Source organism: Mustela lutreola, chromosome 8 (genome assembly GCF_030435805.1).
Source record: "Mustela lutreola isolate mMusLut2 chromosome 8, mMusLut2.pri, whole genome shotgun sequence".
Classification (NCBI taxonomy): Eukaryota; Metazoa; Chordata; class Mammalia; order Carnivora; family Mustelidae; genus Mustela; species Mustela lutreola.
In genome coordinates, this window is record NC_081297.1 from 75,296,667 (window position 1) to 75,318,346 (window position 21,680).

Below are 21,680 nucleotides of genomic sequence, written 5' to 3' on the forward strand. Positions count from 1 at the left end.
GGCTCCCCGCTGAGCAGAGAGCCCGATGCGGGACTCGATCCCAGGACCCTGAGATCATGACCCCAGCCGAAGGCAGCGGCTCAACCACTGAGCCACCCAGGCGCCCCATGGAAGCAGAGTTTTAAAAACCATTTTGAGAGATGGACACTTGTGTAGACAAGACAGTCATTCAACTCTGAAGCAACACATTACTTATTTTGATTATTTTTATTATCATTTCATGCCACCCTTCAGACTATTTCAGTTTGTAATTATAGTCTGGAAAAAAAAATACAGTTTATTTATATTATAACATGGATGAGAAATGTGTTGATTTTTCCAAGAGAAAAACACAAAGGCTTAACCTCTTTCCCCATTCATGGTGATTGTTTTTAGCCACTAAAGTACTGGATAAAATGTAGTCTTGATTAACATATTTGTGACTTCACATAGTTTTATCAATTGTATTCATGTTTAAAAGGGTTTTCCCTTTGCTTATGTTGAGGAATATTTTGCACATCTCTATAATGATTTTGTGTCATCTCCATTCTATGAAATAGAAAACCTTAACCTTTTTGTATAATCAAGAATAAAATACATATTTTTTTCACTTACTGCCAGAAACCTTGTGGACCATTTGCAACTGCGTGTCTCCATGAGAAATACTTGCGGCCCTTTTCTTACTATAATACCTCTCCAGATACTGCTTAAGTGGGCTTGGGATACAGTCTAAATGGGAATTGTTTGAAAATTTGAAAAAATTGGAAAATTTGGGAAAAAACTCCCCAGGTCATCCTAATGCAGATTTGGGTTGAGAACAATTGTTAGAAACTCACTCTAGAATCCTGTAGGTATTAATTACCTGTTATCTTCCTCATTTTGCTGATAAATGAAGGTTAAGTGTCTTGCTCCGGATTGTCTTCATTGTTTGTGCATTATTGTAGACAACACTGCTATAAACATCTGGGTCCATGTATCCCTTTGATTAATATTTTTGTATTCTTTGGGTAAATATCTACTAGTGCAGTTGCTGGGTAATAGGATAGTCTATTCTTAACTTTTTGAGGAAACGCCATACTGTTTTCCAAAGTGGCTGCTCGGGTTTGCACGCTCACCAGCAGTGCAGAAGGGTTCCCCTTTCTCCACATCCTCATCAACACCTATTGTTTCTTGTGTTGTTGATGTTAGCTATTCTGACAGGTGTGAGGTGATATCTCATTGTAATTTTGATTTGTATTTCCTCTATGATGAATGATGTTGAGCATCTTTTCTTGAGTCTGTTGGTTATCTGTATATCTTCTTTGGCAAAACATTTATTCATAGCTTCTGCCCATATTTTAATTGGATTATTCACTTTTTGGGTGTTGAGTTTTTTAAGTTCCTTATATATTTTGGATATTAACCCTTTCTCAGATATCTCTCATTCCATAGTTGCCTTTTAATTTTGTTGTTTCCTTTGCTGTGTAGAAGTTTCTTAGTTCTGTTGAGAGACTCCCAAATTTAAACCTAGTGAATGGTTTCAATCAGACAGTGCTAAAACACATGATGACTTCATGCTAGAGGAACAAAAAATCTCAGATCACATCAGTCTAAGTCTGTTGTGCTTTCTTCTACAAAACCCAGCTAATGCTATCTTTCTAACTGATAGAGATGTTTTCCATACCTGTCTAGGTTTTACCCTGCTTCTATTTATCTCCCCCAAGATTACTTTTGTCATTCACTGTATTTCCTTTTCTTTTTTTTGCCCCAATTTCTCTTTTTAAAGTTACATATCACAGTAGAGAATGCGTATCAGGCTATTAGAAATATGAGGCTAGGAATTGGAGAGATGCTGGAATATAAATCAGAAGCATAAATTGGAGGATCTTCTAATTAAAAGATCTCTTTGACACAATAGAAGTATATAGGATTGCTCACTGGGAGTTTTGGGGGAAAATTCTACAGAGCTGGTGATAAAAGTCTTCCAATTAAATGAAACTTAAGAGTTGTCAGATAATAAGGATGCTGATCATTTATGCAATAAGATATATTGATAGGCAATCATCACCTATTATTTTCTCTGTGATTTTGAACACCAAGACAATTTGAGATTTTGTGTAACCTGTAGATATTGTATAACTGTATTGTGTTTATTAATTACCTGCTAGAATTCCAAATACGTATAAAACTAAACTTAGTGACAACTAAGTCCTAGAAAAAACAGTTTATTAAAACTTAGCAAATGAGAAGTTCACTACGGACATGAATTTGCTTTACCTTTACTTTTTAACAATTTTAATATTTCATTGAAATTGGCTAGTCAGAGAGAGTGAAAATGAATAAGAAAGAGACAATGTGGTGTGTGCAATCTTTTTGTTACATAAATTGCTCTTATGGAATAGCTTGGTAATTCAATTTCAAAATCATTCATTATGAGAGTCTTAAATTTAATTTGGTATCCCAAGCAGTTTTACATATTTCTTCTCAATTCTTAAAGAAAAAGATATTCCAGTAGGAAGTATTATTGTTCTTTTCCCAGATATGAAAGTTCGAGTTTAAAATGTGGAAATGATTTGTCCATTTTACATGACTATTAGGGAGTCACTGGTTTTCAAACCAAACTACTGCTTATTGCTTTAATTATCTTTCCAGGTACTGCTAGTATAGGATAAATGGAACATGATAGTCAGAGTTCCAGATCTTTCTTTGAAACATAAGTTCATACCTTTAGCATTTGATGATGACCCTTGTAGACATAACCTGAGGGAATTGAAACAAGGTAAAAATATATTATAGCCATTTATTCATGTTACATTCATACCATGTTTAGAAAGGAAAATTTCATAGTTGCTAATCTGGAAAAAATTAAGACAAATAGAATATTGTCACTCCCAATAACAATTTAGCTTTGGTAAATATTCATATATATTTGAGTGCTTGATGTTCACGTATTTTTTTTTTAAATTTTTGACCAAATGACTGACTGCTGTAAGAGCTGAGTTCCCTAATTGATATTTTATGGTTCAAAAGTTTGATTTGCTGCTCCCCATCAAGCCATTTTCTAAGATATTTTTCTTGCAAGAACCCAAAACAAATTTCTGGTGTTCTGTTCAGAATAGTTCAAGTTAATCAACTAAACTTTCTTGGGGAAATGAATAGGAAAATGTATTTTATGGTTTTGAGGGATGAAAAAATTTTACTAGAAAGCCTGCTGATTTACCCAAAGTCAGTAGATTCCAAAGGTAAAACTTGTAGGCAGACATTATTTTTATGGTGTTGCATAGATATTTCTTTCATTTCCGCTAGAAAATGCACAGATACTTATACTGTATTTTAAGGACAAAGTTTCTGTTACGCTTATAATAAAAAGAGCTCCTATACATAAATATTATCCTATCTAAGCAACCCAAACACCAATTCACTGAGTACTTTTAATTCTTTGATTAATGTCTGAGATCTCTCTCTTAGGAACTCAGTGATTCTGAAATTTTGCTTCATAGTCCCCTGGAGTCTTGTTTGGTTAAAAAATAATTTATTCAAGCTTCTAAAACACACAAAAAATATTTTATGAGGTAGATTATTCTATTTCTGTATTTTAGTACTTTGAAGATAATCACATTGTTTTTTATTGTTGCTTTGGTAAAGATTTTATTTATTTGGTGAGAGAGAGAGAAAGAGAAAGCACATGCCAGCATACAAGTAGGGGGAGTGGCAGGCAGAGGCAGAGGGAGAAGATGCCAGGCTCAATCCCAGGAGCCTGGAGCAATGACCTCAGCGGAAGGCAGATGCTTAACCGACTGAGCCACCCAGGTGTGCCTATATTCACATTGTTAAAACCATTATTATAAAATGAACATGCCTTTAAAAACACATAAAGTTATTAAAGCCTAAAACTTTTACCTAAAAAGTTTTTTTCTCCATAGTTTAAGAAAATAATTTTCATTTTGAGAAGTGAAAGGGTAAAAATGTAGAAAGTCAAAGAAAATCTTATAAATCTTGAATGGCAATAAGTAGTTACTATTGTATTAATGTAAAAATAAGCACACAGTCTCCAATGTGGAGGAATTCTTTCTTATCTGAAAGTTCAGAGACACCAAATGAGATCTAAATCAGAGATTACAGTAAACTCTGTCAGTTCTAAATGTGCAATTTCACCACAGTGGAGTAATTATTTTTTAAAATTTACAAGATGTGCATGTTTTTACTAACAATGCTGCTGGTATACACAGCACAAAGTATTTATTTGAGATAAATATTCTAGGCAATTTGGTGGGAGCTGGAATTACTGCTTTTTGGACCTGAATGATCTGAATTGTCTATACATGTTAATTAAAAACTACAACCATAGTAATTCACATAGCTTTTTACTGGATACAGACTTTTTCTTTCCTTGTAGGTCTCCTAAATCTAAAACCTTGAAACTGACCAAAGAAAGCTCTCCATTTTAACTAGAGGTTTGAAAGAATTTCAATAGCAAATGTATTTTCATCTCCTTCTATTTGGGCTTCACCCTTGGGAGTTGATCCTAGCTGCCCTGCTGGAGTCCCTCAGTTTGTCTGGAAGATAATGGACAGTGTGGGGACTGGTGGCTAGAGAGTATGGAAACTGGTAGACTGCTTTACAAGCCAGGTTGGCAAGAGAGCTAGGACATTTATGATGTCTTTTGGCATCTCTGGCTTGACAGTGGGAAGTGGTGCCCCAGCACACAGAGTAGACAGGATATGCCAGAGGAAAAGAAGGGATTGTTTGCCAATGAAAAGAACCCAACCCTGGGTAGCAGTGGACTGTAGTATTCAACTTGCCAACTTTTGCTACTTAGGGGTGGGAGTTGTGTGTTGTATAAGTGTGTGTGTGTGTGCATGAAAGAGAGAGGGAGACAGTGGTGTGTGTGTGTGTGTATGAGAGAGACAGAGTGTGTGGTGTGTGTGTATAACTACTGTCAGAATTTTTTCCTCGTGCTTTTTATTAAAAAAACAAACTTTGTAGAGAAATGATAGAATTCCTGTGTTCCAGTCTTCATCATTGTGAAAAAGCAAGAAACAATGAAACTATTATGTCTTAAAAACATATAATGGTATTCAAGGCTTACAGAGAATGAGCAAAACTAGCAATATAATATGAAATCTAGATAGATGAACAGATAGATTTATCTATGAACCGGGGCAACTTTTGAGTGAAAAGTAAAATATAAACAAGTACTAATCTATATTCAGTGGCTAGCCCAGAAATATACCATGTATATAAATGGTATATAAATGAACAATTTATAAAAGCATCTGATGCTTTACTCAAATTTTCTTAGAGCTATGAATTAAATTTATCTTCTCATAACTAAAGTATATATACTTGAATATAAATAATATAGTATAAATAAAGTATATATACTCTTGAATGAAGGTATCCGTTATCAATCTGTTGGAAAGGGAGTAATTACTTTGAATTGCATTTATATGGCTATAGGCCAATGACAGCAAAAGATTAAAAAGGTACAAGAATAGAGATTTAATATCTCATTTTTTAAAACTTAAATCTTTTGAAAAATTTTTAAAAATTAAAAAAATATGAAACTGATCTTTTGGCCATTGTTTTATGCTAATCCTGCTTCTGGTATTTTGTTGTTGTTTTGCTTAGTATAATACTAATTTTTATTATTCTCATTAGTGTGAAAAAAATACTCATTGGCTGATAGTTTAAATTTCAGAAATAGGTTAGTGCATCACACAGATCTATCTTTCTAGAGATTAATACTTAAGGTAAGAACTAGAATTCAATCACTTTGAAAGTATAGAGGGAAAAGTATGTGACATGGATGACAAATGTTTCATAGTTCATGAAATTAGAGGATATCCTGACTTCAGACATTATCTCAGTTAACTTTTTTTAAAGATTTTCTTTATTAGAGAGAGAGAGAGAGAGCACTCACACAAGTAGGGGGAGTGGCAGAGAGGGAGAAGCAGGTTCCCCGCTGAGCAGGGAGCTCTATGCAGGGGTAGATCCCAGTACCCTGGGATCATGACCTGAGCCCAAGGCAGATACTTAACCAGCTGTGCCACCCAGGTGCCCCTCTCAATTCACTTTTTAATTTATATACTCCTAGAAAAATATCCAAAGATCCTGGCTAGCTAAAGAAATTTCATCCTACCTTTCAACGAATTAAATTGCATTTGTAAAACTATTGCTAGGTAGAAATGATTTTATATTAAGAATTTTGGGCTATATACAATTTGTTTCCTCTTTCAGTAAATTTTAATTTGAGTGAGAAAATTTGCTTGATGATGTTTCGATGCATTAAGCTTATTACAGGAAATGGAAAAGAATTAAAGGTAATGATGTAAAAAAAAGTTAGACTTCATGTGTAGTTAAAATTGATATAATGTCAATACATACGCATGGAATTTAAACAATGTAACATTTATAAATATACTTTAAAAATATGTCTATATCCTGTATTTAAAAAAATGGAGTGGCTATGTGGGCAAACAGTTTGGACTTAAATGTTGTAAATCATCACATATAACATTTTCTTTAGTATGGTATGTATCATTTTGTGCGTCAATGTAAACCACATTAAAAATATTGTCAGGGCCCCTCAGTGGCTCAGTCATGTAAATGTCTGCCTTTGGCTCAGGTCAGGCTCAGGCTCTCTCAAATAAATAAAATCTTTAAAAAAAAAATACATTGTCTTGTCTTAAAAAGTGTTGTTTATCCCTTTGTATAGATATAATAAATAAGTGTAAATAAAGTTAATAAATGAAATATTAATATTAAATAATAGATAAAACACAAACATATTAAAATGTACTATTATGTATTACTAGATTACATTTTATATATATATTTATACCCAAAATGACAATAGGGCTGACTTATTTTATACATATGTGTTATTTATATCTTTTTAAATTTCTATCTATATTAAAAATGGATCAAAGAGCAGGTGTGGATAAGACTGATAAAATTAGCCCATTTTTCCTGCTGAATTGTTAATATTTGAGAGTGATTATATCTGTTTTCCTCTTGAAGGCCCAGAAATAATATTATAACCTATGGAGGGAAGAAAAATAATGGAAACCTCTTGAAATTATTTAAAATTCCAACAAAGCTAGAGATATGATCACTTGTACATTGAATACATTCATATAAATTTATATATAATAATTTCTACAATATAAAACATAAACCAGTACTTTACAAAAGAAAAAATAGTGCTTTTGTAAGGATGTGTTTATAACTTGCATTTACTAGCACAATTAATTAAGAATCATAATAGTTTGGCAAATTTACATACAGATGAGCTCATAATCTTAAGAATGCTTACAGGTCATATTTCTGGATTTTTTTTTTTTTTTTAAGGTAAAGTAGATTCTCCCTCAGGATTTGAGTAAGTTACATGGGAAAAGAGACTTGATTCTTTTGAAATTTTGAATTAGAGATACCTCCTTTAAGAATCAGTGGAGTCTAGGGGTTCCCGAGTGGCTCAGTTTGTTAAGTGTCTACTTAGGTTCAAGTCGTGATCTCAGGGTTCTGGGATTGAGCTCTATGTTGGGCTCCCTGCTCAGCAGGGAATCTGCTTTTCCCTCTTCCTCTGCCCCTCCCCCTGTTTGTGCTCACTCTCTTTCTCTCAAATAAATAAATAAATAATCAGTGGAGGCTGGTATTTTTTTTGTTTAAACAAAACCAACAGAACATTCTTAGGTACTGAAAAGCCTTGTCAAAGTCAAAGGCCTTGACTACAGTAAAAATAAAGAAAATTAGCAAAATTAGGGATAGCTGATATATTGTTATCTGGACTCATAAAGATGAGCTTTTGTGTTGATCATGGGAATTCACAAATCCTATGGCATATTTTACTTGTCATGGAGTCAGTGGTTTGGTTTTAGTCATCTCTAGAAGAATACTGCTGCTCTTTTCCTATAAATATTAAACAGGAATGTTTACAACCTGTGAGTTGAATTAGGGTCACCATAACTGCACTTCAATTAAAAGTGTCTCATTCTGTGACTGCTTAATCTCTAGCTATTTTCAAAAATACTGCTCTGCTTTCTAGGACTGGCCCAGATTAGACAAGATAGAGGGACATAGAAAATCACTATGTTGCATGCAAACGGAGGAGACAGTGATATCCGGGACTGTTGTTTCCGTGGGAAGGATCATGCCAGCGTTTGAGCCAAAATATTTTCAACATCCTAGAGAAACTGTCTTTAATATACTATATGTTTACAAATCCCTGTTAGAGAGATCCTTCAACACACACCTGAAACATGGCACATAGGTGTACTACAAGGCAGAGGAGTTGCACTAGAACAGTACAAGCCACAGGAGTGTGTGTAACTCCCAAATAGCTCAGCACAGCATTTATCAATTCATAAGCCTATTACATCCTCACAAGTTATTTTTATTAAAGCTTTCTTAAAATTGTACATATAATTTTATATCTACATATCTCTATATATCTAGAATCATATTCTTCGTAATTGGAAAAATATAGTGTATTTTTCAAGGAGTTAAGCAACTTTCACAGAAAGAATCAAATGAGTTCTCTGAGTTTATTTTCAAAACAATAAGTAGGCATTGCCTCCAATTTTTAAGTGAAGGCATAAGGACCCTGAAGTTGGCTGACTGACTCCAGATCACACAGTGATCGAGAAAGGGATGAGACGAGTTCGGTACACGCATGTCATTTGTATATGTTTTGTGCAAAACTAGTTTGCTGGCAGTCAAGAAAGTGAGAATCTTCTGTTATTCTCAAGACAGGGTGGTCTTCATGAGGATCATCAGAAATGCCAGCAAAAGGCAATATTAATATTGCCTGCCTCTCTTTTCTCTGCCTTTGTTTGGTGTGATTGCGTGGTTATACTCCTGTGGGAAAAGAACAGTTGTTTACTTTGCTCTCAGAGTTGTTTTAAGGAGGTGGAGAGGGTAACAGTGGTTAATGGGAATCACACCCGTGACGTTCTCTGAGACTGAATATAATCTGAGGCAACTTTGTTAATATTACTGGCAAAATCAGATCACAGAATGACTGTGATATTAACTTGAATCTATTTCCAACTTTCAACAGTGCCCATTGTGTACCAGGCAGTGAGGTAGATGCCGAAAACATGGAGATGAGTTTATCACCTTTCTTACCTTCAAGTATGATGAAGGCTGAGAGGGGAACTAAATAAACAACAGGTATAATACAATAACAGGATCTGTGATGGTAGATAACTGACTTCTTTAAGAGCAAACGGGGAACGGCATGAAGCAGGAAAGGTTTCTTAGAGGACATAATAGGCTATAAACGTTGGTGATGCTGGGAAAGAAGGGGCCAAAAATGGAAGAGGGGGGTTAGACATGTTTGATAAGTAAGGACTATCCTAGAGATTTCAAATATAAATGTGAATGTGCATAGTATCTATTTTTCACTATTAATAGAGCATAGAAATAATATATAGATTTTATTTAACAATTTAATAAATTTCCTCAAACAAAGCTTTTAGAGCCAGACTACCGTCTATATAGCTATATAATAATAATCAATTTGCTTTAAATGTCCTTTGTTTTTTTTTTCCTCAGTAGCATATATCTATTATAAAAAGTAAGGAGAACAAATTGGAGATGTAAATAGACACAAATGGGATAAACAGCCCTGGAGTAGACTTTATTTTATAAATGCAGTCAGAGAGACATTACATAGAATCATTATTTTAGTTGCAATTAAATTAACAGGAAATAGCAAAGCAGTATTATTGAATCACAAGGAAATTATTGGTTGTGATTTATAATGAAAGTCTTCCCATCATATCTCTCTGTATAGTGATAATTGTTTCAATATTATAGTATTGAAAATCAGGAACAGTTAAAAATATTAAGGTAAATTAAATTTGCCTTTTAATCTCCATAAAATCTAGGAATAGTTGATGATGGGGGGAAAAAGATAATTATAAGTCCATGAAAATTACATTTAAATCTTTCTTTAAAGTATTTATCTAAGCAATTTTTGAAGTAGGACAGGTTGCAAAGGAAACTATAAAAATTCTCCTGTATTCCAAAAGATTGATGATAAAATCACCTGGGAGTCAATCCACTTATCCACCCAAATTCTTCAGATTTATTCTGGAGACAAAGCACCTTGTATCGAGGGTTGACAAGTTTACCGCCACCTCCTCTTTAACTGCCTTACGTTGATGACCTTTTGACACATCCTCACTTCATGATCATCTGTTTCTCTGGCTCTGAATATACAATGATGTATTTTCTTTATCTCACAGAATTGTTGTTGTAGAGGCTGAAATGCAGTTTGTGACTCAGTACATTTTCTCCTTTACAACACAGGATAGCATTGCATTTATATGACATGCAAATTCAGTGTTTTATTCAAAATAATAATCTTAGACAAGACTCAGAAGGGGAGGCACAAGTATTTTATTCATTCTTTTATTTATATCCTGTCTCATTCTGGAAAGGATCCAAGATAATTTATAGAAACCCATGTAAAGAGACATGGTGAACTATAAACTGGGTGAGGAAATTGAAGGAAAGGGGAAATACAGGTAAGAAGCCTGAAAAGTCTGCAGAGGACAGCATGTCATGAAGACCTATCCTGCAAGAAATGGGCCGCAGATTTGGCCATAAGCCCTCTCTAACAACTAACTCAGAAGGGGGAAAAGAAGGCTCCATTTCATGATAAATAGGACCCGCTCAGAATTGTACCTCACTGGTCCTCCCTCAGTTCTGTAGAGAGTAACAAATCTACCAAAACAAAACAGAACCAAATATCAGAGAATTGCTTTTTAGGGAGTTCCAGAATGACTTCAACAGGGGCACATCTGTGTGGTGTATGATAAACCTGACTATTGCCATTGCATCCAGATTTGCCACTCTGCTGTACTTTATTTATCTGGATGGGTATTACATGTTCTTGCAACTTACTGAGTAATTGTGTCTACTTGAGATCAGTAATATTGCTTCTCTCTACTAAGTTTTTGATGCGTGTTGAGTGGTGGGAATTTAATGTTGATAGTAATAGCTCAACGTTGAATTGAAAGAATCAACCAGATGAGGATTAGCATAGTTAGAAAACTGCCAGAAGGGCTTAAGTGATTCAAGGTTTTGTTTAAGTCCTCTATATGAAGTTCTCACCACTAGTGTGGTGAGCTCTGTTACCTAAGTCCTGCCACACTTTTACCATTACCAAATCATTGTGCTTGAAGTGCTCTGATAGAAATGTTTTGTTTCCATGACTGTTACTTAAGATATTTGAAACACACACAGCAGTGGAGGAGGATAGCTTCTAAACATAATCTCCAAAACTCAGTTTTTAAGATCGCAGTGAAAGATACCAAGATTATGAGCTTGGGATTCTGAAGGTCAAAGAAAATTATTTCACTTAATTAAAAATGTATAGTGCTAAAGTACTATTTTGTACTTTTCCCCATGTAACTTCAATGATTGAGTCCTAGTGGATTGGGTTCATACATACAAATATATTTACCATTGGTTTTAGTCCCCGTTCCTTTCACATTTTCATACATGTAGATCTGCTTCTGGAAGTTAGAGGTCAAGGTGACACTGGTGTAGAGGGATGTATCATTTAGAATATTATGATGTATGTACAAGATCTTTGAGATAGTGGAGAACTGGGAGGCTGGAAATCTAAGTGAGGTGTGTTTTAAATAATGTAATAAATACCTTTCTTACTGCAAAATCTCTACTGAAATTAATGGCAGCTCGTTTTTCCTTCCAAATCCCATCTTTAGAAATTATTGTTTTGGTTGGCTAGATAACGGTTTTTTTGTTGCTTGTCTCTGGTCATCAGGTCTTTACAACTAAGCATTAAACATATACATATGTATTTTTTAACTATAAAATTATAAATTAAAAATTATAAAATACATATAAATACATTTCTATATATTTATATTTATTTATTTATAATACACATTTATGTGTGTGTGTGTGTGTGTGTGTTATTTAATGGTAACAAACACCTTGTGTTTGCAAAGTGTATGGGCCAAGCTTAAATTCTATGATATAAACAACAGAGACATCCCTTATGGTGTATTTACCACTTTAGTTCCTAGAGTCTTTATCTGCTTTATCTTCTTCCTCTGTAAACTTCCTTAGGTAAACTTCAGTGATCACATTGACAAGGTTTGTATAGTGAGCACTAATGCATGCTTACACAGTCCTTATCCCTCCCCATCTAAACTAAGAAGGCATCTGTAGAAGGTCTGCTTTCTGAGAAGACTATTATGATTGCTTTAATGTGAAGAAAATTCGGAATAACCATGTTGGTATTAGCAATGTACTTTGAAGCTATTATCAAAAATAAAGCTTGGTGACTATTAATCCCATGTTAAAAAATAATGTCCTATTACATCTTGGTCATAACAAAGTTAGGAGAATTCTCTATACTGTACTTGTAATTATTGATATAAGTAATAAGTTTTTGAGTGTCTTAAACTTTCATCCTAAGAAACTGTTAGTCATTTTGGTAGCATAGATGATACAGTGTTTTTAGATATGAGTGATTAAAACTAAAATACTGGTTTGAAATATTAATATTGGTGGGATAAATTAAAAATTATTGGAATGCTAACAAAATATAATTTTTGAGTGTATATAATTTGGGGTTAAAGAACAATGAAGTTATGTATGAGTCTCTTAAAATATGTTATTAAGTTATGCTCATAGTAATATTAAGCATTTTTTTCACAATTAAACCATGCATTTGTAGAAAACTTAAAAGTATATTTGGCAAATGTATGAAAGCTAATACTATATATTTTCCCCCTTAAATTTAGTCATGATTTCATTGGAGAATTTACCACAAGCTATAGGGAACTTTCTAGAGGACAATCGCAATTCAACGTATATGAGGTAAGAGGAATTATATTTTATTATTTTCCTCTGGAATAAGTAAATGTATGCTTTAAAAGTGTAGATTTTGCAAAGGGTAATTGTCAAAATATAACCAACTACCAATACACGTAAAAATCTTCCAATTTATTGAACAGACTTGTTTCTGAGACTGAATGGTATTGTATTATTTCTTTTCAAGTCTCATGGTCTTTTAACTCTATTTTGAGAAATCTAAAAATTCTTGCCTATGAAACTGTTATTTTTATTTTTTAAAAAAGATTTTATTTATTTATTTGACAGACAGAAATCACAAGTAGGCAGAGAGGCAGGCACAGAGAGAAGGGGAGGCAGGCTCCCCACCGAGCAGAGAGCCCAATGCGGGGCTCGATCCCAGGACTCTGGGATCATGACCTGAACCGAAGGCAGAGGCTTTAACCCACTGAGCCACCAGGCCTCCCAAAACTTTGTTATTTTTTTTTTTTTAAGTTTTTTTTTTTTTTTTTTTTCACAAACCTCACGGGGCTTTTTGTTGTTGTTGTTGTTGTTGTTGTTTTTGTCTTTTTGCCTTTCTACCAACCTCCTCCCCAACACCTTTTTAGTAAAAAGAGAAGAACAGTGCATTTTCATTACGTCAGCTTGGTGTTTTAAAAATGAACTGTGGTCTGCTTCATATGTTTGAGCACCTTCATTGTAGTTTACTTGAAGACTGAATGGAATGACAAAATATAATTCAGTCATTAAAGAAATCCAGGTTATTAAAGAAAGTACAGTAGCCCTTTCTGCCTTAAACCTACCTTGCCAGTTAACTACCAGATATGTATTGAGCACATGGTATGTTCTGGCACTGTTAATACTTGGGCTAAGTTACCGTACATTCTCTTTAATGTTTTTATTTAACAAACATCAAAGGCAACGGAGAATATCTCAGTATCAGTTAATAATAGTAACTCTTTCCCTGCCAGGTTGACACTAATATTGACCTCATTTAAGTTAGGAGTGGAACACTTTCCATCTTCTAACATCTTCTTACTAAGCTAAAGCAGTAACATTCCATTCATTCCCTCATTCATTCATTCACTGGAAATAAACTATTTATTACATGGATTTTACATTCCATGTTCTCTGTTAAGGCCCTGGGGATACATAGATGGTTAAAAATTTCAGTGCCTATGGGCACCTTGGTGTCTCAGTCAGTCAAGCATGTGACTCTTGATTTCAGCTCAGGCATGGTCTAAGGGCTGTGAGATCGAGCCCCACATTGGGCTCTGCAGTAGTCGTGGAGCCTGCTTAAGATTTTCTCTCTCCCTCAAAAAAAAAAAACAAAAAAAACAAAAAACAAAACCTCCATGTCTAACGGGAGACAAACCTATGAAATATGTTTAGTGTGTCATGATAATGGCTACATATAGTATTTTACTTAGTAGAGTATGAGATATTGCAGATTGAACTTCCCAGGCTGCAACAAAGATGGAGTAATGGATCAATTTTCTGTCTGGGTTTTCCAAGGAATGACTATTAAGGCTCTAAACAGGCAATGAAAATAATATAAGATAGCTTATCCTTGTATGGATGCCTGCTTTCTCTGCCCACCTTTGGGCTTCTAGATTTCCAGCATTATACCTGAACTTTAAAAAAAAAAAAACCCTGCAGCTTTACAGACTGGTTTTGGCAGACAAAGACCTTCTCCTGTCAGTTCCTGAGCTGACGAGATGACCTCCAGACCTGCAGAGTCCTGCACTCATGCTGGACTAGAGCTGCTTTTGAGGCTAGTAGGTCTGTAGTAGCATCCATGGTTGGGGGTGCTTGTTACCAGCAGCTGGAGTGGGCATGGACTCTGTCCGGCCCCTGTGCATGAGACTGGCTCCAGCACTTTATTCAGGAGGGTGACTCTGAACCAGGGTTGCTTTTCAGGCTGCACAGCTAGGTCCTCAGCCAGATGGCCTCTTATTAAGTGTGAAGGCATGTGTGGCTCCTGCCAAGTGTCTTGGAGGACTCCTCTCTGATCCCTGTGTGGGTCTCTAAGTAGGCAGGACTGGCTCTGGACCATACCTAGAAGAGTCAGCCCCGAGTCCCAGGGCTGTATTGGGTACCATACTTAAGACTTTGGTCTGTACTGGCTCTGGAGGCACAGACGGGCATGACCCCACTAGGTCCCTGGGTGGGCTAGATTGCTTTGTACCATGGTCCGAGGGGCTGGGACCAAATAAATATAAGGATATTTCATGGTCTCCTAAGGTGCAGACATGAACATCTCTTGGTGGGTCTTTGTGCCAGCAGGATTACTCACAAACTGGCTGGAAGGAGCTGGAATTAAGTAAGTATTAGGCCCTTTTAGGATTTAGATGATTGCAGACAGGATTGTTTACTCCTGGGACCCTGGACCCATAGGACTATTGGTGGACTGCAGCTATGAGGGGGCTGGAGCAGCATACAGGGCCCTTGTGGGATCTCTAAGCTTGCACAAGCTCCCAGGCATGGAGACAGGAGTGTCTCCTGCTGGCTCCACGTACCTGCAGTCCTTCGGATTCATTGAAATAGTATGTGTTTGCTCTCTGCTCCAGCCACCTTGGGCCAGTTACTTTTTCCTCTTTCTAGACGGTTATGTCCGTCCCTTTTTATTGTAGCCTTTGCTTAAATTAATAATGTTTTGTTCAAATAATACTTGCCATAAATTCTTTTAACTTTTTTTTGCCTGTCTAAATGCTTCCATGTGTGTTTTGGTTTAGGATGTGCTAAAGGATTTTCTCCTTTATATATTTTTATTTATCCTGTTAGATTGACAGGTCTTACTCATCTTTACATTCCCTATATTCTTCAGTGTCTTGTACAATATAGGAGTGCAGTAGTATTTCCTAATGGAATAAATGGTCAGAAATTAAATCTTGGTCCACAAACCAGACTTTTACTAATTACTACCTAGCCTCAGTATCTGGTGGAAATTATTACCCCTGACAGCAATAGAGTAACAGAGTCCTTAATGTATGTACATAATTTGGGTGATTTGCTATGTTCGTGTTTTTAACCTAATAACAAAAAAGTTATGTATCTTGGCTATACTTTTCTTTACCTGTTTATAGTTTACTACAAAGCAGTCATTATTACTTATTACCTAGGTTGTTAAATTCTCTCTCACATCAAGAAGATACAGATGGGGGCACCTGGGTGGCTCAGTGGGTTGAGCCGCTGCCTTCAGCTCAGGTCATGATCTCGGGGTCCTGGGATCGAGTCCCGCATCGGGCTCTCTGCTCGGCAGGGAGCCTGCTTCCTCCTCTCTCTCTCTCTCTTTGCCTGCCTCTCCGCCTACTTGTGATCTCTCTCTGTCAAATAAATAAATAAAATATTTAAAAAAAAAAGAAGATACAGATGGATAAAGATAATCAATGCAAAAAATAATTGAGAAGAATAGTATTGAAAAAAATGTATTTTTAAAAAAGATGGTCACACACACACAAAGAAGGTCACCGGTAAATTTTGTAGAGAAGTTTTGGTTGAAGGACTGTCCAGCAATCATACTAAAGGCAATTATAAATGAGCAAATGCATCAGGAGTGAAGGCAGCAGTTTGAACTACACATTTTATAAAAATTTTTGTGTAAAACCTAACACAGTGTATTTGTTTTATCTGCTTTTCAAGGTGGTGAATCCCAAAAAAAAAGGAAAAAAGAAAAAATATACTAATTCAGGAACAGTAAGTCAAATTTTATGCTATTCACTAAGGAGTCAAATAAACGAATGAAAAATGTATTTATACAGGCTAGAACCTAAGATGAGGCTCTTTAAATTAAGATTTGAATATAAAGGGGTATAATAGAAAACTGAACTTGCTGTGGGATGGTTGAAATGGAAAATACCCTATGAAAAGTAGTTACCCAGCTTCTTGCAAGTTGTCCATGGGACCATGTGGCCTCTGAGGGAAGCTGAAGTTTTCTCGTGAAATCCTTATTCAGTGGAATCACACCAGAGAGAATTAACTAGTCATGAAAATGTTTAAGTGTCAGGAAGAAATACTAGACTCTTTATAGGCCACACTTACCTATTAAAACCCATGGCATGGGAAAGCACTTATTCATAGTGTGTTCAAATTTATAGCCTTGTAGGATGCTGGGCTAAATCAGTACCCAAAGGTACAAAGATGAATGTATCTTGAATATGTGAAAAACTTAAAATCATCCTAGTCCTTTTTTTTTTTGGAGAATTCAGGTGTACCTTTTTTTTAATTGGTGTGTAACTAAAAACAATGTTACAGTTTCAAGAGTACAACATACTGATTTAACAATTCTGTACATTACTCCACATTCATCACAGTAAGTGTAGTCACCAAATGTCACCATACAATGTTATTCCAGTATTATTGACTGTACTACCTATGATGTACTTTTCATCTCCATGACAATTCTTCTATAATACACTGAAGATTTTATTGTGAGATTAAATTTTCTTAGGAGAAGCAAAATCTAAGATCTCCCCAATTTTCTTTTAAAGATTTCTATACTGCAAGACACTTAAAATATTAGATAGCCCCATTACAGGACCATGACAAAAACATACATTTCCCCTTATAAGACTTAACTCACTGATTCTGATTTTTTAGTTTTAACCATTTTTCAGCTCCTTTCATCTTTCCTTTTATCTAAAATGAGAAGTAACACAGTGTCCTTGTGGACAATTTTCATGCTCTTCTTCAAAGGAAGGAAACTGGTCATAGAAAGGAGTTAGTTAATTTTGGGGGTCCCTTTCATTCTGATCATTTTAAATATAAGAGCAATCATTCCTGGCAGATTTTAATAAAGAATAATATTGTTATTGATTTTCAGAATGTGATATTTCTCTCTAATATGAAATATGAGTTCCTCTCTAATACTTAGAATGAAGTCCATTTGGGGTTGCAATTAGTACTAGTAGGTAATTCTACCTTGTTTTTCTTTTCTTTTTCAGGTAACCTTACTCTCTTTTTTGGTAGAAACAGAAGTTTCATTCCTTGATTATATTAAAGGAGGGTAAGTCATTCTCTGAAATTGTTTCCTTGCTTAAATGTTTCTTTCAATGTGTCTAGTGACTGCTACCACTAGGTAATAGGCAGCTGAAATGATCAACTTTATTATGGTTTGGTGACAGACCTTTTGCACTTTTGTTACAGACTTAAGGAGATAAACTTAAACACAAAGAGCTATTACTTTGAGGAAAATTGCAACTTTTCTTTGACCAAGAAAAAAGACATTATTGTGTTAATAATAGTTGCAGATAAAGCTGTTCTCTGCACTTTTGGAGAATATTTTCAGTTGCCTAACATATGGGACTTTTTATAGGCACTTTTCATTATTTTTGAAATAGAAGAAAATCTTGAGGGCTTGTTGTAAATGTACATTTGAGCTCCAGAATATTAAAGAACATATCTTGTCATAAAATCACCATGCAGAAATAGATGGTGAATAGTCATTTTCTTTCTCCCTATGCTTCTAGGCAGGAATATATTTTCAGGAGAAAATGGGTTGTTGTAGCCGTTCTTGAAATTTTCCAGAGTCCAGACAGAGCTTGTCTTGGTAATGTGTTATGGATTCTTATACCCAAGTAAACAGAGAGGTTTTTGTTTTGTTTTGTTTCAGTTTTATTCCTATTTTTAACCTGGTTGTCCCTATTTTTTTTTATCACCAAGCATCCCCAGAGATTGAAAACAGTCATTCACTACTATACCATCTAAAATGTCCACATATTCTAATTTATGTGTTATTACCTATATTTACAATATCCAAAAAGGGTGAGAGGTAAATTTGAATGTGGTTAGTAACTTCATGACAGTTAATAGCAGCCAGAGACAACACTCAAGTAAACCTCTTCCTAATTATGATTTAGCAATTTTTTTCCCCAGTATTAGTTCCCTGGTGTCATGAAGCAGAAGAAAGGGATGAAAGAATGGGGAGGCTTAAGGAGCAAAGAAAGTTTACCAAAAACCAGAGAGCTCAACCTGTTTGCTCTTAGTTAAGGAAACAAAAAACAAACCCCAAAATGATACTTGCTTAAATGGAGAATCAGTGCTATATATGGGCAATCTTGAAACCGGCCACCTAGCTATCCAGACACAGAAACTCCAGTGATTGTTTCAGTAAAGGTAAAGGGAAACGTATTAAAGGGGAAAAAATGTTTGCTGCTCAGGAAAAACTTCAGCAGTGAGCCTCTGAGTGAGGAAAAAAGAGACAAATCTTTATTTAGGGTTAAAAACCAGGCAGGACAACCCAACTCAATCCATGTGCTTGTCCAAAAAGGGTGAGAGAAAATGGTGTTTTTTTGTTTTTTTGTTTTTTTTAAACCACAGCAGAGGAGAAATTTCAGTTGGTACATTGTGCTCAGGGATTAGTTGCTCAGGGTTGTGGGTCCCGGGGTGGGGTGGGGGGACAGGGGGGAATTTTCCAGATGTCTAAATCTCAAGATGATTATCACGATTCCAAGAAGTAACTGTTCTTCTCTGAACTCCACACAACTGTGGCAGTTGCAAGATGGAGTCAGAATTGTTGTTCCTCCCCTCCTTTTCCTCTTCATTTCCTCTTTCTGATCATTGGTGTGTGAGTCATCAAGATGGCCCATTATGGTGAGCAAACTCATTATGGTAGAGTCCCTTGTTGCCCAAGTGCTTAGCTGCTGCTTGGGGTCCATCCTGCTCTTATAGATAAGGGGTATAACAACATAGGGTTGGAGCAGTAGACCCAGAAGCTTGGGAGCTGAAGAGGAGAAAAAGGCACTTCTGGAAACAAGCAAAAGAGTATTTGAATAGCAAGAAGATACTTAATCCCAATTGTAGTCCCAATTGAAGGATGTTTCCTGTTTTTTCAGGTGACCAACTAAAGACATTGGATGGGTGGTATATAATTTTAATATCATTCCAAATTTCACTAAAGATGGGATTGTTGATATCGTGAAGCCAAGAGGCCTGTATGATTTTTTTTTTTTAATTTCTAATTCCACTTTGGAGGAAGTGTTTATCCAGGTGCAACAAGAGATATTAGCAAGAGCACAGACACCTCCTAGTTCTACCAGCCAGTAGTCGAATGCAGTTTAATTGTCTAGGACCACTGAAGCAGGGGAGTCCAAGGATAATTGTGAGTTTTATAGGGCTGAAGCAGTATAGTGGGATAATTCCTCTAGAATGTTTGTTAGATTACACAGGGTGGCTTTATGATAAGCAAATCTTCCCCAAGGGGCCAACATACCTATGGCCAGACCAGTTCTAATAATTATTATACCTACAGCCCTTTGGGTTCTATGAGAGGCAGTGGATAGGATAGGCAGATTAGATTATATGAATCCTAGGGTACATTGTCCAGTGATCCAAGCATTGTTTTAACACTTTTGAAGGCTAAGGTTTTGTTAGTTATTCTTGCATAAGGATTGCCCATATAGGAAAGATAATTAAATGGGCTGCTACTGATAAATACATATCCTTCAGAAGCACACCAAGATTCAGTTGCTCTTGTTTTATTGTTCAGAGTGGTGCTGTTGATGAGGAGAAAGGAAAAGTTGGTATAGAAGGGAGGTAGGGGTCCTACAATATAAGGTTTATTGAGATTACAGTAAGGATAGAATTGGGGGGTGGCACCTGGGTGGCTCAGCTGCTTAAGCACCTGACTCTTGGTTTTAGGTCTGGTCATGATCTCATCATCCTGAGATAGAGCCCTGTATTGGGCTCTGTGTGGGTGTGGAGCCTGCTTAGTATTCTCTCTCTCCCTCTCCCTCTGCCCCCTACCCCCACTCTCTCTCTCTCTCTCTCTTTTGCTAAAATAAACAAGTCTTTCAAAAAAAAAAAATAAAGGATAGAATTTGGGATTAGTTTGATCATAGCAAAACCTCTTACAAATATTCCTTTGATGAGACTTTCTATATATCATTCCCCAGAAAATCACTGGACCCTCAAGTATTGATAGTAAGTTTCATCATTTGTCTTCTGTTCTTGATGACCTGGCAAAGGGCAGTAGCATTAGGGTATGTGGATGAAATAGAATTGCAGCTTGATAGATTATAATGATCAGCTAATGCAAAAGTGAGATTGACATCTGTAGAAACCAGACTAGGTCCCAGGTGGACATATCTTATGCAAGAAGAGAAATTGAGGACAGGAGTAACTTCAAAACAAGGAAAGGAGATTAAAGCAAATGGGGTTGCGTCACCTTTGAAGGAGTGGGGAGGAGCAATGATATATGACTAAAGGCATTGGGCATGATGTAAATGATCTTAATATCCTAAACTGAGAGGAGTTAAGAGGGAGTATTTTGTACTTTGTTGGAATGTATGTGGGTTATTACATACCCAGCAATATTTTAGGAGGAATCCCCTGGGCTATAGTTTGGGACAGCTTAACAATGGAGTTGGTATTCCCATCAGAGGGGGTTGCATCCTTTTAACTGACTCATTATTTATCCCTCAATTAGACCTTCATAAATCTCTCTGGCCAAATCTACACTGTACTGGGTTTATTGATGATGTTGCATTAGAAATGATCAAGGAAAATATGGTGCAGGATACTCTGTAGTATTAACTGAAAAAAAAAGTTGAGGGGTAAGGGAAGTAAGGTAGCAGATTGAGAGGAGGACAAGAGAGTGAAATGACTACTGGCAAGGATACGACTGGCAGATGAGATGTTCTGTGTGTTGGGAATCTAAGAGAGAGTTAACTGTATGTGGGACTAATACCCATGGGGAGAGTCTGGTACTATGTTTTTGGTGGCAGTAAGGAGTAGAGAGGCAGCTGGTAGGGCATAGAGGCAGAGAGGCCAACCTTTCGCCACAGGGTCCAATTGAAGACTGTAATATCCTGTGGGGCATTGTTGGCCTCCATACCTTTGTGTCAGGATTCCCAAGATGTTACTGGAAAGTTCATGCACAAAGGTGA

General features: G+C 35.9%; 1 protein-coding gene across 1 annotated transcript in view; it reads left to right on the forward strand.

The window, feature by feature from the left end:
- CPNE8 (copine 8) overlaps nucleotides 1-21,680 on the forward strand; it is a 215,605-nt gene that overhangs the window by 133,188 nt on the left and 60,737 nt on the right. Inside the window, exons 11-13 of the mRNA XM_059185658.1 lie at nucleotides 12,747-12,822; nucleotides 16,438-16,491; nucleotides 17,739-17,800. Of these exons, the coding sequence (XP_059041641.1) occupies nucleotides 12,747-12,822; nucleotides 16,438-16,491; nucleotides 17,739-17,800 (192 nt within the window). The remainder of the gene's footprint in view (nucleotides 1-12,746; nucleotides 12,823-16,437; nucleotides 16,492-17,738; nucleotides 17,801-21,680) is intronic.